Source organism: Centruroides sculpturatus, unplaced genomic scaffold (assembly GCF_000671375.1).
Source record: "Centruroides sculpturatus isolate CEXI.00-Female unplaced genomic scaffold, Cexi_2.0 scaffold43, whole genome shotgun sequence".
In the NCBI taxonomy this organism is placed as follows: Eukaryota; Metazoa; Arthropoda; class Arachnida; order Scorpiones; family Buthidae; genus Centruroides; species Centruroides sculpturatus.
Genome location: NW_019384334.1, coordinates 196200 through 213614, shown reverse-complemented (window position 1 = coordinate 213614; position 17415 = coordinate 196200). Strand labels below are relative to the sequence as shown.

The following is a 17415-nucleotide window of genomic DNA, read 5'->3' as shown; positions in this document are numbered from 1 at the left end:
CATTAAAATTAAATAACCTTATGTTATTTTCATTATTATTAGAATTGTATTTTAAAGGTAATAAAAGTAAAAAAAAAAACTTGTTCTATTTATCACTAGCTGTTTTCCCACAGCTTCACCCGCATTATATCAAATTTTCTCGTGGGAGTAAGATATTTTCTCGCAGTAAAATGTAGCCTATCCAACATGTAAGCTATCTTTGTGCCAAATTTTATTAAAACCCATTCAGCGGTTTAGACGTGAAAAGATAACAGACAGACAGCATTACCTTCGAATTTATAATATTAGTATGGATTAATATGAATTTCTGCTATAAGGGGTATGCAAGTTTGAGCTCTTTCTTGAAGTGGTACGCAGGAAAAACTAATTGGGAACCACTGATCTAGAGTGGTGCCAAGAGTGCCATGATTGGACATCTGAGGACTGGAAAAAAGTAATATGGTCAGACAAATCATGGTACACCTTATTCTGTACTAATGGTAGACAGAGAGTTTGGAGGGAGTCCCATGAAGCAATGGATCTTGCTTGCCTCGTTAACATGATTCAAGGTTCTGATGGGGATGTTATGGTATGGGGCATGTTCTGTTGGAATGTAACTGATCTGCTGATATTCCTGGAAGGTCTGGTGACTTCCACCGAGTACCTGAACGTTGTTACCAATCAAGTTCATTCTGAAATGTTGCATTTTTTTCCTGCATGTGATGGTTCTTTCTTTGATGACAACACTACTGTCCATTGTGCAAGAACTGTTCAACAGTGGTTCAGTGAGCATGAAGACGACTTTTGCCACCCACCCTGGTCACCAGAGCCCAGATCTTAACCCCATTGAGAACATATAGGACATGTTAGAATGACAGATCTGCCAGCAAAATCTGCTTTCGTCAAATCTATGCAAATTAAAGGAAAGTCAAGTGAATGCCTGGTGTGCATTGAACTTAGAAGCACTTCAGCATCTTGTAGAATCCATGCCAAAGCAAGTAAATGATGTAAGATGAGCTAAAGATGGTCCAATAAAATATTAAACTGCTGTTTCTAATTAATTGGCCAGTGAGTGTATTATAAAAATTATTAATTATCATATATTTCATATTTGATTAATAATTTTTATAATAAAAATTTTTCTTTAATATTAACTCTTATAATTACTTTTAAAATTATTATTAGTTAACTATATATAAATGTGGTAAAACTAAAACACCATGCACCTAGTCAATAACAAGAAAGTATTCAGAGCTACACAAAAAGACATAGCACATGGATTATCATCAAGAATAAAGATACAACAAGAGGAGAACAGATAGTGTTCTCTGTTCTTGTTTTATTAGACAAAAACAATTTATGTTGTGCTCAGATTGGAGTCTGAAAAGAAATAAAATAAACAACTAAGTCATTGCTACTCAAGAATAAATAGTTTTTGAGAAATTTCTCTAAAGTAAATGAGGATTGTTTATTATAAAACTATCAGTTTTTTTTATAATTAATAAAAGATAATGTCTATAAAGATACATTTCATCAAGTAAAAATACAATATCTACCTTCATTGCTTTAATATCAACCACTATTAGAAAAATGTTTGACAACAAATATAAATGAGTATATCAACAATTAATTTGGAGAAATAATTTTCATTATTTATTTCAAATAAATCTGACATAAGTTTTTGCTTTCAGAATTTAATAAGTCACTTTTATTTTTATTATTTATATTTTATCTGTTTTTTTATGGATGATGATTGTTAGTCATGGAGAGACTGATTTTCTAGCATCTTTGCTGCTTTGCTGTATGTAGAAGATAAATAAAAAGTTTGATTACTTTAGAACAGAATCACATTCATAATTTGCTTCACTTTCATCTTCAAGGAATGTAAAGTTTCTGGAAGTGTTCTAGGATAAACTAGTGAAATTTTGACTTGATGTAGTTTTTCAGTTTTTAAATGGAATCAGTTTTCTAGTCAGTCTCATAAATTTTCTGCTTTGGTTGCTGTTAACTCTCTATCAGTCTCAGTTTAGTTCAGTTTGGAACATTCTTTTCATGTGAACTGTATACCATACAATGTTGGAATTTACTGTTCAGAATTATTATATAAATTTTGTTTTTAATAATAATATAATAAATTTTATAATACTAATGTTTAAAGTTGATCTCTCTAATATTGATATTTATGTGAAATTAATTAGTATATATCACATTTTTATGTAATCAAAAATTTTAATAGGCCTGATTATATTACAGTTGTAATATGAAATTAAATCTGGATTATTTATTGGAAATGCTCTGGGATTATTTAGCCTTGATAAGAGTGTACACAAAGAAAAGAGGAGGTTTGTTCATTAAGTATTTCATTAGAGATAAATGAAAAAATAAATTGATCATTTATATTCTATGCATTAATACTAATGTTATTAATAAGTTATTTGGACTACTGTTTTTTATAATTTTTAATAAAAAATATATTAAGTGGTAAAATAATATATTTACTAACATACCCAATATAATAAGAAATAATAAATAAAAAAATATATAAAAATTGATTTCATTAACTAATTGGAATTACTATGAATGGATATGAAATTGATGGATATATATTATTAATTATTTCAGTCTCAAAGTTTGCTATGTTTGAATCTTATAATATATTTCATATACTTGAGCAATAATACTGATTATGCAAGAAAAATTCTCAAACTTATAAAATAGTTTCTGAAATACTTAATTTTTTATTTTTTCTTAAATCTGTTCATTTTAAAGTATTATATATGTTGTTTGTATTTCTGAATTTACACTCATCACTAGGAATAAACTAACAAAATTCAGTATAACAATAAATTACAATCAAAATCAGAAAAACTGATTTTTCCTAAATAATATAATACCATAAAACCTGTTAGGCATTATTTCAGATAGTTTCTTCAAAAATGAATAGCTGGAAACTGTTTTTCTGCAGATGAACAAGACAGACAGGGAATCTACATTTAAGAGGCAGTTATATCATTTTGTGTGCACATATAAATTGACTAAATGTTGATTTTAAGCATTTTTAAATATAATATTAAGTATAATCATAATTTTGAAAAAGGAATAAATGAAAATGATGCAGTTTTATTTACTCTATTTATAAGTATTGAATATTTATTAAGCTATATCTCATAAAAACTATTGGAGTAAATTGACAAAAAAAAAACTTTATTTATTTTACTAATTTTACATATAATGTAAAGCCAAAATGGCTGATTATAACAAAGAAAAATAACAAAGAAAAGTGTGATAGAATGACAATAAAGTGTAACAATTGCAATAAATTATTTTTAAAAATCAATAACTTTAGCTTTACAACAATTTTTTGTATGTATTTCATCTATTAATTTCTCTAAATCGCTCATACATTTGAATTTTTCTTCATCCATGTTATTACATAATACTATATCTGATAGTGGTTAAGATATAGAATGCACTTTTTAAAATCTGGACTTGTAATGGATCACCACCACTACTCTCTTCTTTTTCTTCACCTCCAACATCTTTAAGTGATGATATTTAATCACTTGAATTAACCTGTAAAACATTGATTTTAGTTTCTGCTTTCTTTCTATCTCTCTAATAATAAAATAGCAAAATATTACAAGCAGTTGTTTGTAGTAAATTTTAAAATTCATTATGATGTGAAGATCTAATGGTTGAAAGATACTGCTGTACAGTCCATGTAGCTAAAGAGTGGACATGAGTCAGCCTGAGCTGGAAGAGTCTATGAAAGGGATGGAAAGAGACATGTGAAAGTTGACATATGCTCTGATTTTTTCATCTGTTTTGTTTCTTATGCATTCTGCATTTTTTCATTATGAATTTTAAAAATGTTTTTATACTACAGGTAACCCCCATATAACACGGCACTTTTATAGCACAGATTCACTCTGACACAGTTCGAGAAATGGGTAAAACCCTCGTACAACATGAAATGTAATAAATTTTTACATACTTGAGTACTAATAGTTCATGAAAATTATTATTTTCGTGAACTATTAGTACTTCAGTGTGTAAATTTCCTTTTCTCGTCTCCATACACATGGTCCTTCCCGAAAATTGTTTCAATTTTGCCATATCTCGATGCTTCTGCTTCTGGTGTTGCCAGATGTTTTTCCCTTATTCCATAAGTACTTAGCACCATATAAGGAAATTTATAAAGATCTTTTAACTAGAAGCAAGCAATCTAAAATTACATACACTTTTTGCATAAGGTAAAGCATGAAACTGAAAATAATGCAGAAAAACGCTCAGAGGATAATGATAACTTGCCAAAAATAAAACACTCTCAGTTAATAGTGCTTTTAGTGATGACAAAGAAAACATTGTTTAATTTATATTAATATGTATCACTTAAGAAAATTTTAATAAAGATATTGAACTTAATTATGAAAATATAGTAGCATGTTTTTTAATTTTTGGAACCTAACCCTCCTTTTCGTACTAGTTCTTTGATTCGCAAAACACGGATTCGCTTAACATGGCAATTTTTTGGAACATAACTACCGTGTTATATGGGGGTTACCTGTATTTTTATCATAATTTTATAGTTACTTTTCTTATATAAATGTCATTACAGTAGAGCATCGATTATCCGACTCAATTGGGGACTGGGGTTGGTCGGATAACTGAAAAGTATGAAAAAATACATTATTAGTATAGTATATTATTATACTGTATTAGTATATCCCATGTAATTAGTATATTAGTATATTGCTATAAACCTACTTCACATTGAATTTTCATCAATGTTAAGCCTAACAAATTTAAATAATAATCATTGCTATTGTATCATTAAAAATTAGTTTTAAATTATTTTATTGCTCACAAAACAAACAACCACTCATAATTAGAAAATTAAGCCTCGTTTAAATACTGCTCTCCCTTTCATGGTCAAGCCAGTGTTGCCAGCTAAAACACACAAAAATTTAACAAAAATAATATTAAAGTAGCTAAGACATAGCCAAATATTGTAGTGCCACATCACTAGCGGACATTTGAAATTCGCCGACTATAACAGTCGGTTAACCAATGTGGCAGTTGATTGGGGGTCGGATAATCGATGCTCTACTGTACTGTGATCACATGTCTCTCCATCCCTTTCATCTGATATACACCTTTCAAGCTCAGGCTGACTTGTGTCTACTCTTTTGCTATATGAACTATAATGTAAATAACAGGAAGAAAATTCCAACACATTCTCTATTAGGAGGATGTGATTCAAAAACAGTACTATGGCTCAACAATTTGAACATAAAATAATATATAGTAAAAAAATTATTCACATTTTTAATGATGGCAAATGATTAAACCATTTTTTATTATATATAGAACCTCCAGATTTTGAAGGTGGAATAATTTTAAGAAGAAATGCATCAGTAGAGCATGTGGTGAGTAAAACATTTTTTCAAAGAATTTCTACTAACTTTATATATATATTATTTGATATATCAATATTTGAGGTTGATTTATTATATTTTTTCTGATTTTAAAGTTTAAATTTTTTTGATGAAAAATGTTTAAATAAATGATAAAAGGTATAAATTAAGTTAAAGATTGTTTTGATATGACATTATGATGTATAAGTTTTGAAATTTATAAAATTTCATATACTATATATGAAAATTTATAAATCATATTTAAGCTTTGTATTTCTTTGAATTAAAATTATGTAACCAGTTTCTATATTACTGTTATTCTATTAAAGGGATCAAATTAGATACATATTGTACAGTGCTTGCGTGTATAATAATTTAATATTGTTTAAATATAAATTTCAAATAAGTTACAATTTTAAACCTTTTTTAACAAATCTTTATTTCTTAGTGGAACAAAAGAAACCTTTGATTTCACTAGATTTTTTGTTTACAAGTCCCAGAATGTGAATACTTTTATCATGCCATTTAATCAAGCTACCGATCATGCTTCATTCATATGCATTTGTTTACAGCCATGGACTTACACAAAAGAATACACTATAATTTGTTCAGTTGTAATCTAATTGCACTCAGTTAGTCATTTGTACATTCAGTTATGCATCACATATAAAATGTAATAATTAACTTGTAAAATTATAAAACAAATGGTGAAGTTTTTTCTGATGTGATCCATTTTTATATCACACATTATATCTATTGCTATTATCAGTGAATTTTGTTGATTTTATTATTATTATTTTTTTTTTTTTAATTTTTGTTATTAATAAATAAATATATTATTTTTAATAGGTAGATAGTTTATTTGAAATCATTGGGAAAACTCTTCCATTTGAGTTAGTAATTAGTGTATATATAATGTTAAATTATGATCAAATGATTTTTATTTAATTTTTAAGGGATCCTAAAATTATGTCATTAAAAATGTCATCAATATTTTCAAGAATATTTAAGCCTAGGATTTATTTTTTTACTGGAAATGATTCAGTATCATTATGCCTTATCTATGAAAAAATATTCTCCATGGATACAATGAAACCATCAAAGCTAAAAGAGCATATAAAATAATGCATCTTGATAAGAAGAGTAAAAATTTCAAAAATCTTAATGTGTTCCAAAATGCTACTGAAATTATTTTTTAAACTAACAATATGTAAAAATATTGAAGGAGGATTAGAGAAGGGTTCTTATAACATATTGTTAATTGCAAAAGTTGCCATATAACTGCATATATGTATTCAACAGCCCTCCTATATAATATATCTTGATAGGAATTAATAGAAAAAAATTTTTTCTTAAAGGCAATATAGGAAAAAGATTGGAACCCTCATACTAAAGCAAACAATACACAAAATTCCTTCTCGATAACTGGATCAATGTCTAAGTACATCAAACAAAACCTTTACCATCCAGTAAATAAATTTAATGTAAAATTCAACAAATGTTTTTGATCTTACACAATATGTGTATCAGTTCAACACTATTATTTAAAAGGTTGTTGACCTGATGCAGATCTTGTGTAAGATCAAAAAAATTTGTTGAATATTACATTAAAATTATATACTGGATGGTAAAGATTTTGTTTGATGTACAGTACTTAGCCAAACAATATAATTGTTAATGATGGGTATGTGGAAGAGCATAAATGTTTTTGATGCAGATAATAGGCTATCTTCAGATATAAGAGGAATCCTCTTGTGGCTTTTTTTACACATGAAGATTTGTTCATTACATTAACCCACCATTTTTATTTTAATGTTAATCATATAATGAATAATGTCATGCTAATAGAGTACTGCAATGAATTACAGTAGCATATATGTAGTTCATGCTATTCACATAAAATGACTGACAAGGAGAGCCTACGGCTTTGGGGTAACGGATTTTGATGATCTTTGGTGTAGAGGTAGTACACCATGTGAGTGTACTACCTGTAAAATACTAAAGTGCAATACTCAAATATAATCGAGAAAAACGAACTTAAAGTTTTTGAGCACTTTATATATAAATTATACGTGCTTCCATTCAAGCGTCCTGTGGCTGAGTGGTAACGATCCTGGTTCGTATGCTTGATTTCCCGGGTTCGATTCTCGTGTACACTTTTCATAAATATTCATATTCATAAATACTTATAATGTNATAAATACATTATAAGTATTTATGAATACACATTATAAGTATTTATGAATATGAATATTTATGAAAAGTGTACACGAGAATCGAACCCGGGAAATCAAGCATACGAACCAGGATCGTTACCACTCAGCCACAGGACACTTGAATGGAAGCACGTATAATTTATATATAAAGTGCTCAAAAGCTTTAAGTTCGTTTTTCTCGATTATATTTGAGTATTGCACTTTAGTATTTTACAGGTAGTACACTCACATGGTGTACTACCTCTACACCAAAGATCATCAAAATCCGTTACCCCAAAGCCGTAGGCTCTCCTTGTGAGAAGGAAAAAGACTACAGTTGAACAATGATCAGTTTGCTGAAATAAAAAGTTTTTCATAGAGAAAAGTTTAATGCTCATTTTAAGTTTTACTATTACATTTTCAATGGTCTTGCTTGTCCTGCAGATACTTGCAGATACAGAGTGATACTTGTAGCCAGCAAATATTCTTTAAGTTTTCTAAATGATACTTTTGACTCACATGTAGAATTGGTTTGTGATTTTGAGGGCCTGGGACTTGTGAGGTTCCAGATTAGGTCCAACCCAGAAAACATACGTAAAAATTAAAAGAATGTAAAAGTAACTGATTAATAATGAAATTAAGCATAGAATAAACAGCATCACACCGAGGAGAAAATGCTACTAGAAAAAAACAAACTATATATTGTAAACATGTCCAGTAGAATTAAAATAAAGTAATTTAAATCTCAAGCACAAGACAGGTGCAGACAACGAGAAGTTACAGGAGTATTTGCTCAGGAGAATGGGCAGTCATAAATATGACAAATTGGTAAAATAGAATGAACTTTAAATAAATAAATTTTAGATTTATGGTGAGGAGAAGATCATGATGTCACCATTAGGATTCTTGATTATCATAGTATGAAAACATAATTTCATACGAGAAATTATGTTAAAATACGAGAAAAAGGGATAAAGTTCAATAAACAATTCTCAGATGGAGTTGAAATAAGATATCAAATTATACGTGCATGGTTTACCTTTCTCGCACCCTAATCTAAGTTTAAGGCAGGAGAAAGGTCCTTTTTGGTTACACCCAAAAAAGCAGAAGGGTGACCAATTAGGAAGCAAGGAACGAAGACTTAACCCAATCAGATTTCTTTTAATCTGCTAAAACCCTATATAAACAGCTGAATCAAGGACACTCATCTTCTTCCCCACTGATTGTCCATGTATACTTTTTTCTATCTGCCTTACTTAAGTAGCTGCTCAAGATCACTGTGTGTTCTGAACTTTATTTGTGCTTGTGTGTGTGCCTCATCTTCTCTACTGACCTGAACCGAGAATTGTCTCCAGTTCTTTGACTTGACTCCGGATCTACTCTGCCCCGGGGCGGCTATCTCGCCAAGGACACGTCAAAAGAATGGGCAATCTTATGCATCTGGACTTAAGGACAGTTAGAATTGATTTAGAGGAATTTTTGTAAGCTCCTTTTAAATGTTCCAATAAATGGGTTAAACTTTGGAAGGAGACTCGTGTCCACTCTTCTACATACTCACCATCATCGCTCTTCTCCCCTGATTTTGGGGACAAATTAATGCCCTCACTTGTCAGCACAGACTAAAACTAATGTAGGGTCAGAAAAAGTCTTTTGTTAAAAGAATTTGCCATTATATAGTATGTATAATATTGTTATAAAAATTTACAAGTTAAAATATAGTGATCATAAATGTTAGAATTGCATGTAGTAATCATCCTTTGATTATTTAGTCTAAATATGTAAAACAAAGATTTGCTTAGAGACTGGAAGGCTGATGGAATGTGTAAACATCATCATAATCCATTAACAAATAAAAATGAATAGGTTTATCAGCATTTTTATGTTTTGTGTCTGACTGACAAAAACTCTCAATCATGTGGATTTCCAGACTTTTCTTCTCACCTCCTATTGTTCCAGGAGGAAGTGGTCTGAAATCAGAGTTGTGCTAATACTTGAAATCAGATTGTTGCTAACTAATACTGTCAGTGCCTTGAGTTTCTCCTAATTCTTATTGAGTTTAATGCTCAGTAGGTATAGGAGGAACTCAAGGCTTTGTTAGAAGTTGAAAAAATGAGTTTTCCTTCTTGAATATTAGCAACATTTCTTGATCAACAAACAGAATCAAAAATAAAAGATAATGCTGTTTGATTTGACTGATTCATTATGAATGCATAGTAAATGAATTAATATTTATCTTGAAAGCCTTAAATAATGAAATTCCAAAAGATGAAAAAATATTTAGTTATTTTGAAGTTTGTCAAATGTTTCAGTTAAATGAAATTTTGGTTAATAATTATTGGATATGTTATAAAGAACCCATGATTATATTAAGTACCAACTAATGTATTTTTGTAGAACAAAAAGACATGTGAAGAATGGCAATTTGAGCACTGTATGATGATAACATTTCTTAGGAGAAACTTTTATCATACAGGCGTTAAATTACAAAAAAATGTTGCTAGACCGACAAGCACTTTCGACGATAATTATTTTTGTCTTCCTCAGGTCGTTAAAAACGGTTAAAGTCCTTTTTTTGATTACAAATTTATTTGTAATCAAAAAAAGGGATAGCATTTCTGTTTACAAAATGTAGTTAAGGTTATTATGAGCAATGCCTTAGTTTGAAAAGATAGAAGAAAAGAAGCTTTTGACATGGATAAAATTTCAGCATGGACTTAATATCTTCTTAACCCTTCGGTGGGCGCCCCCGCGGCAAATTGCCGCAAAATAATAATAAATTCGTTTGTTTGACGTTGTACTTAATTATTGTGGAAATATGTCATAGTATTCTCTCTTCATATTACAAGTTACAATTTATCTTTGAAATCAGGTCAGTTATGCTAACCGTTTAGCTGTTACTGGACTTTGAATCAAGTCGTACCTAATTTGCGTTGTAACTGCCGCTAGGCACCCTGTCATGTAACTAAAATATCAGTATACGTTTATATATATGTGTTTAATTTTTTTAATAAAGTAAGTCAATATTTGCAAGTTTATTAAATAAATATATTAAATTAACACTATTGTAAGTTTCTATAAATTTTTAACTGTATATTAGTTTATATTTTTCAAAAATATAAGGGAAACAAAGAGCAATCCAAAGTAGCGGCAAAAACCTAGAATTTGTTTTATTTGTGGCATACTCAAAAACAATAGGAAAAAATCAATTTGTCAGAAATGAGTAGAAATATTTGCAAGAAGAATCAGAATATGGGGATTATATGTGCCATGTGTGAAAGTGAACATCTCATGAATATATAGTGACTATTTTTATTATCTAAATATTTTATAAACAATTTGTTCATTAAAATGCCATAAAAATAGTTTTCTGGTATATCTGAATCATATTTTTAAAACGATAATTAATTATTGACTTAAATCAAGTAATATTACATATGCGGTGCAATTGCCGCGATGCGCCCTCTCGTGAGATCCTGAAATGGATAGTTCCCCGTTCCCCGAAGGGTTAAACTGGTTTCAATAGTTTGAATTTAATTTTTTTGTATTACTACATAACATTTATATAATTTATGTATTAACACTAAAAGACAAAATTTAAAACTATTGAATGTTGAAATTTTTTAGCATTCATGAATTTCATTTTGAAAAAATAATGTTCGTTTCAAATTTCTTGTGATGAATATTTTTACTCTTATAATTATATGAAAATTCCTAAATTTATCCAGTTTAAAACTAATAATTTGATATGATTGATTTCATAATTTTTAACTTTTTGTATGATAATATTGATTACCAATTTTAACTATAGATATAATTTTTCTTAGTATTGCTATATAGATAGAAAAGATGTTTGACTCCTCAGATTGTAAAACATTATGAATCAACAAAATCAATTTTCAGAAATAAAAAAACATGCAATGCTGTAAAAAGTGATTTAATCATTTTTATTAGACATGATACAATACTTAATTTGCCAGTATTTGTTTGTCGTACACTACAGATGTTGGTAAAAAAAATGAAAACTCATTGATTTATAGAATAGGCTGCATGGAGCAGTTTATTCCTATTTGTTTAATTTTGGATTATTATAAAAGACCTAATTAGGTGATTAAACATTCACATCATTTATATGTTCTGGTTTAAAAACCCAAGCATTTCTAGTTTTTCTCTGCCAAGTATGTATGATTGTCTGTGGTACTAAATAACAACTCAGATGAAACAGAGGAATGCAGACAAGTATTTTTCTATCTGCACTTTAATTGGGTTATCTTTTTGTGACTTTCTTCAGTGGAGCATTTCCCCTTCCAAAACAGCAGTTGAGAGGCAGGGTGTTCTCATGTAATCCTCCTCCATTTCTGGCTTTTTCTACAAATCAGTGCTCCCTACAAAGTTGGAGCTCTCCAAAAGTAACAAGAGTTGGTGCAGAAAGGAAGCTCATTTACCATAAGTTAGTTTTACAGTCTAGTTTATCCATTGCAATATTCAAATGTCTGCCACTGTAAAACATCATGAAGGATGTGTTAAAAAAGATTAGAGCATCAATTTGTAAAATAAATTGATACATTGATGTATTGGATCAGTATTGGTAATTATGTTCAATGATGTATCAAGTAGCAAAAATAATTAAATAATAAGATGTTAGAGTCTAGTGTCTTCAATTAACACTTCATTGTGATTCCAAAAAAAATAAAATATAGAATATAATAAGTATAAAATAAATATATATACAGTAAGATCCTGCTTAACATGGGGATGCATTCCTAGACAACAAAGTGCTAAAAGAAACAGCATTAAACAAGGTAATTTTAACATAGAGTAAATAGGAATAGGTGAAACACACGATTGAAAATAAAAAAAATTTTACTTTAATTTTAAGTTATTTTTATATTAATTTGTATAATAATATATGCTAAATAACACAAGCATATGCACACAGAAATGTATAATAATATATTAATTAATTCATTTTTTTCTATATTCATAGTTCATTTTTTGTGAGAAAGGTCCTGACTTTTCTGAAATTCTTGTTTTTTTTTACATAAAAGTCATATAGTTTCATTTGTTGCTTTGTTTTTCTTCCCTTAAGCAAATGTCGGTAGCAAGATATCGCATCCAAAAGGCCTCATTTTGCTTTTGCACTCCTTTCCAAATCTAGGTCATTCGCTACAGTTTGATCAATGATTTCAGTTATCATTACCAAACTTTTACTAAAGAAATCTGTAGAGAAATTTTTTGGGTTCTTTGTTTTCAGAATCTCTATTTTTCAGTTCCATATGAATTCCATGTTCTGCAAGTTCTTGAAGGTCATTGTTGAATGGAAACCTGCGGTAACTACTCAATATCCTGTTCATCTATATCTCCTAGTCCTGCTGTATTTTGATTACGTTGAGTTTGATCAACCTAACAATAAAGCTATAGGTTCTTCTTGTTGAGAATTCTTGAATACCTTCAGCCATAATGTCTTCCACACTTCATTCATGCATTTATCAATCAATTCTTGCCAAGTGAAGCCAATATTGCCTATGGCATCCATGATGTTATATTTTTTCCAAAATTGCACCAAACAAACATAAATTTAAAGAAAGTACACTTTTTTGCCACCTTTTTCTGGTTGGTTCGAGTTCATAAATAATCAATAAAATGCCACAATAATTTAAATCAGCATAAATTTTTAGCTTTTTTAAGGCTTTGAGCAGACTGCATTATATTGAATCTGCATTAATCAGGGTCTTACTGTATATAGTTTTAGAAAATACTGAAAATATTATTTTAAATAACAAATATTAGAATAAATTAAATTTTATCTTGTATGTTTTTCATTTCTTCTAGTGTCATGTCATTCATAGAGGATTGATTAGCATCTTCAAATATGCATTAGTATGGGTAAGATTGTAATATTCACATATAAAATTTATTTCTAATTAAAATTGAAATTTTTGTGATTCTTAAAAATAATTGCACATATCATATAATACATATTGAATTTGATTTAAAACTGCACAGCCCTCTATATCAGTTTAAAACTGGCAAAATACAAATTTCATCAGTGCTGTTTTATATTTATTTATTTATTTTTATTTATTTATTTATTTTTTGTCACAAATTATGATGGCTGCATTGCATCACATTCTCTCAAAAATACTTTTGTTAAAATTTAATAAATACAAATATGTATTTGTAGATATTTGTGCTTAATGTGTAATCTGATAAACTGTGAATAATATCTTAATATTGATACAAGCTTTAATAGACTTGTTGATCTGATGTCATTAAGCTTGATGGCTTTCAGTCATGTATTAAATCTTAGTTAATTTCATATAATCATAATAATATCATTAATTAATTTTGTATAATTCATAGAATATAGTTTTTATGCTGCTATTTGTACTTAATATTTAGATCAGACAATTAATATTGATAATTTTATGAATTTTAAAATACATCAGATTACTGTATATTATCAATCCGTTTGCATGTTTTGTAGACAAATACCATATTTATTCTAATAAACAGTGCAGTTGCAAGCTGAAAAAAAAAAGGATGCTTACTATTAGAAGGCAACTATTAATGGAATAAATCTGGTAACTTTTTCACTTTGTTGAGTTGTGTATAATAATAAACAACACATTCACACTGTATTTGAACATAATTTATTTGTAACTGACTTGTGAGTGAAAAATATCAAATAGAAAATGCAATTTTTTAGTTGACAATAAGCTTTATTTTCCTCTAATAGACAGCATGCTTATTATTAGAGAATGCCATTTATAAATTTCTTCATCTTGCAGCTGATTGGCTTATTAGAGGATGCTGTTTATATGTGACTACATATATACCATATTTATTATAATAAACAACAGTTTTATTTATTTTTTAGGGAACAAGTACCAAATACAGTCCACAGAGAGTTGGTTTACAACATATAGTTCATCATGAAGATGTAATTCAAGTTGTTAAGAAGTGAACTTTTCTTTAAAAACACTGTTTCATATGAATGATATATAATGTAATATAATATTTTTGTTGAATGAAATATTTATACAACTCTTGAAATTTATAAAGCAATCAATAATTAAAAGTTAAAAAATGAAAAAAATGAATTTCAAATGTTTGGTTTGGATTGGTCTCTGAAATCATTCATTTAAAATATTAAATATCATTAAATATGCTGTTTTTAATTCTTTACAATTAGAAAGAATTGTAAAGAATTAAAAACAGCATATAATCAGGTGTTTTCAAACTTGTATGTCCAACTTCAACAGCTCTGAAATTGCTGGCACAAGGGTTAAGACATCAGCCTATTGTTCTGGATACCTGGGATTGAATTCAGTCCAATTGAAAATACTCTAGGACTTTTTTCAAGAATGGTGTCTTTTCCGAGATGTTAGGTGCTGTCTCTCACTACCTGGCCAAACCCACAACAGACTTGATAAAAAAACCCTTTTAGTGTCTGTTGTGCGTCTAATTACAAAGTGGACCATAAATTAACGCAACAAACATCTCCAGCAAATAGTTGGTGAATTTATTTGTGGATTCACAAGAAGTAGAACAAAATGATACATAGATTCATAGATAGAAGCTACAACAACTTTTTTTTAAAAAAGCGTGCAAAGCGAGAGAGTGCACCCTCTCAGTAGTTTTTATTTAAAATAAAATAAAATATCGTCTGCTGGTCCGAACAGTGTCCATGAAGATTTTAAAAAGTTCTGAAATGAACATTCTAAAAATGTATTTAGTTTGAATCCTTTTGAGGATGAACATACAAGTTTGAAAAAAAATCAGAAAGTATACTGGCTTGTGAACATTTTTTAACTCCAATAAAAGATTAATAAAATATTTAATAAATTATAAAATAACTGCATTAAAAAGTGTCAATAATAATATTTATATTTGTTACGCTGTACATTTACTATTAGATATGAATCAAATTATTTAATTATTTCAAAAGTTCTTGAACAATTGAAAATTGATCTTTTGACTTTGCAAGTTTATGAAAATCATCAATTTTATTCACATTAAATTTGCTAACAAATTCAAACCCCAATATAGAAAATGTGTAACAGATTTTATAACAAATATGTTGTTAGTCATATAATAAATATTTGCTATATGTTTTATATAATTTATAATAGGCATTATTTATTATTTTTTTGGATGCTGACTCTACATGAATATTTTGAGTTGATGACATATATCTTTATTGTTTCTCAAACCTCTAGTGCATTGCTTCAATAGTGAAATGCATATTAGTTAATATTGTATAGATTACATTCAGATTTTATTGTTATAAATGGAAAATTGTTGATTATTTTTCAATTTTCCATAAAATGTATTAGAGACCAACAAAAGAATTGTTATTTTGAACTTGGTTTGAGAGAGAAACTTCACAGTTTCTTCCCTCCTTTTCTACCAAAGGTTTGTCTCTGCTAGAATATTCTTACTTAATATTTATTAAAAATAAATAGTATTTTGTTTTTCTTTCTAAAATTACAAATAGATATGAACATGGATAGTCACAAGCATAAAATTGGAAACAATCTGGTCTAATTTATTTAAAACATTAATAGAAGGTTAGATTATGCCTTAAATTTGTTATAGGCATCCATATTTCATTCAGTGTATTAATGACTTACTGAGAAGAATGATAAGAGGAAACCGAATGTAAGGAATAAACTGCATATGAATCTCTTCATATTAATTAAATTGTATTTACTAAAAATTGCACATAATGTTTATTTAAATGCAGCCACAATTTAAGAAAAGTTTGGCAAGTTTTTTCTCTTGATTTACATTCGTATTTTATCGTATGGTATTTAGGAGATATGAAATTTTGTAACAAATTCATGCGAAAATATTGATTTCGTTTTGAATAGGACCAAGAAATTAAAATACATTAAAAATATAAAAACGATAGTTTTGTTTCCGTTGATGCTTATTATTCAGATTACAAGATATGACAAATACAGTACGTCATTTTTCTCACAATGTCATGGTTGGTTGGTTATGACCTGGTAGGGCTTGAGCTTCCCCACAATATCAGTTTCTACTCTGTGGCGTGGTGACATCGTGTGGCGAAAAACAAATGATGATTTAATTAGAATAATCTGTTTTTACGTAATTTGTTAAGAAAATAAAATAATGTCACTTTATTAAAGTAATTTTAAATTCCAGGAGATCGATTAAAATATATTTAAAAAGTGAAAAGTTTCGCATATAATATTATTTAAAAATTTGTTCTTTTCTCACCAGGAAATTTAAATTCTTTATTTAATTAAATGCATTTATACTCTCAGAAATAATAATTATTTTATTTTATTTTTACTTGTTATATACAGAAAAAATGAAATAAAATTTCCAACAAAATATTGCTGCTAGCATGAAATATTACACACGGACACCTACCAAGTAAATTTATTTATTTATTTATTTTATTCTCTATATCCATTAATAGAGGTGATGGTGGGAAGATTTATTAATATTTTAATATACTTGTAATAAAATTCAGAGATTTAAAAAATTTCAAAAACCGAAGCAATAACTGAATACTTGATATTCGGTCCTATAGTATGTTTATGTAAAATTCAACAATCACTAGAAAGAACAGAAGCTGACGAGCACTCGAAAAAAGGAGGCCTTATTTTTGGGGAATAAGGTAAATTTTTATAAAAATTTAAATGTTAATAATAATTTTTTCTGTTTGTAAATTTTTGTCCTAATGACAATTATTAAGTTTCTGAAGACAAAGTTTGTCCAAAAACGAACCGGACAGACTTTGTCTTCAGAAACTTAATAATTGCCATTCGGACGAAAATTTACAAATGAAA

The 17415-nt window shown here is 28.3% G+C and overlaps 1 protein-coding gene across 1 annotated transcript in view; it reads left to right on the top strand.

Annotated features, from left to right (window-relative positions):
• Positions 1-15445, top strand: part of LOC111631411 (developmentally-regulated GTP-binding protein 2-like) — a 45988-nt gene extending 30543 nt beyond the window's left edge. The window contains exons 11-13 of the mRNA XM_023375650.1: positions 5350-5408; positions 13421-13474; positions 14469-15445. Of these exons, the coding sequence (XP_023231418.1) occupies positions 5350-5408; positions 13421-13474; positions 14469-14555 (200 nt within the window). The 3' untranslated portion in view covers positions 14556-15445. The remainder of the gene's footprint in view (positions 1-5349; positions 5409-13420; positions 13475-14468) is intronic.
• The last annotated feature ends 1970 nt before the right edge of the window (positions 15446-17415 follow it).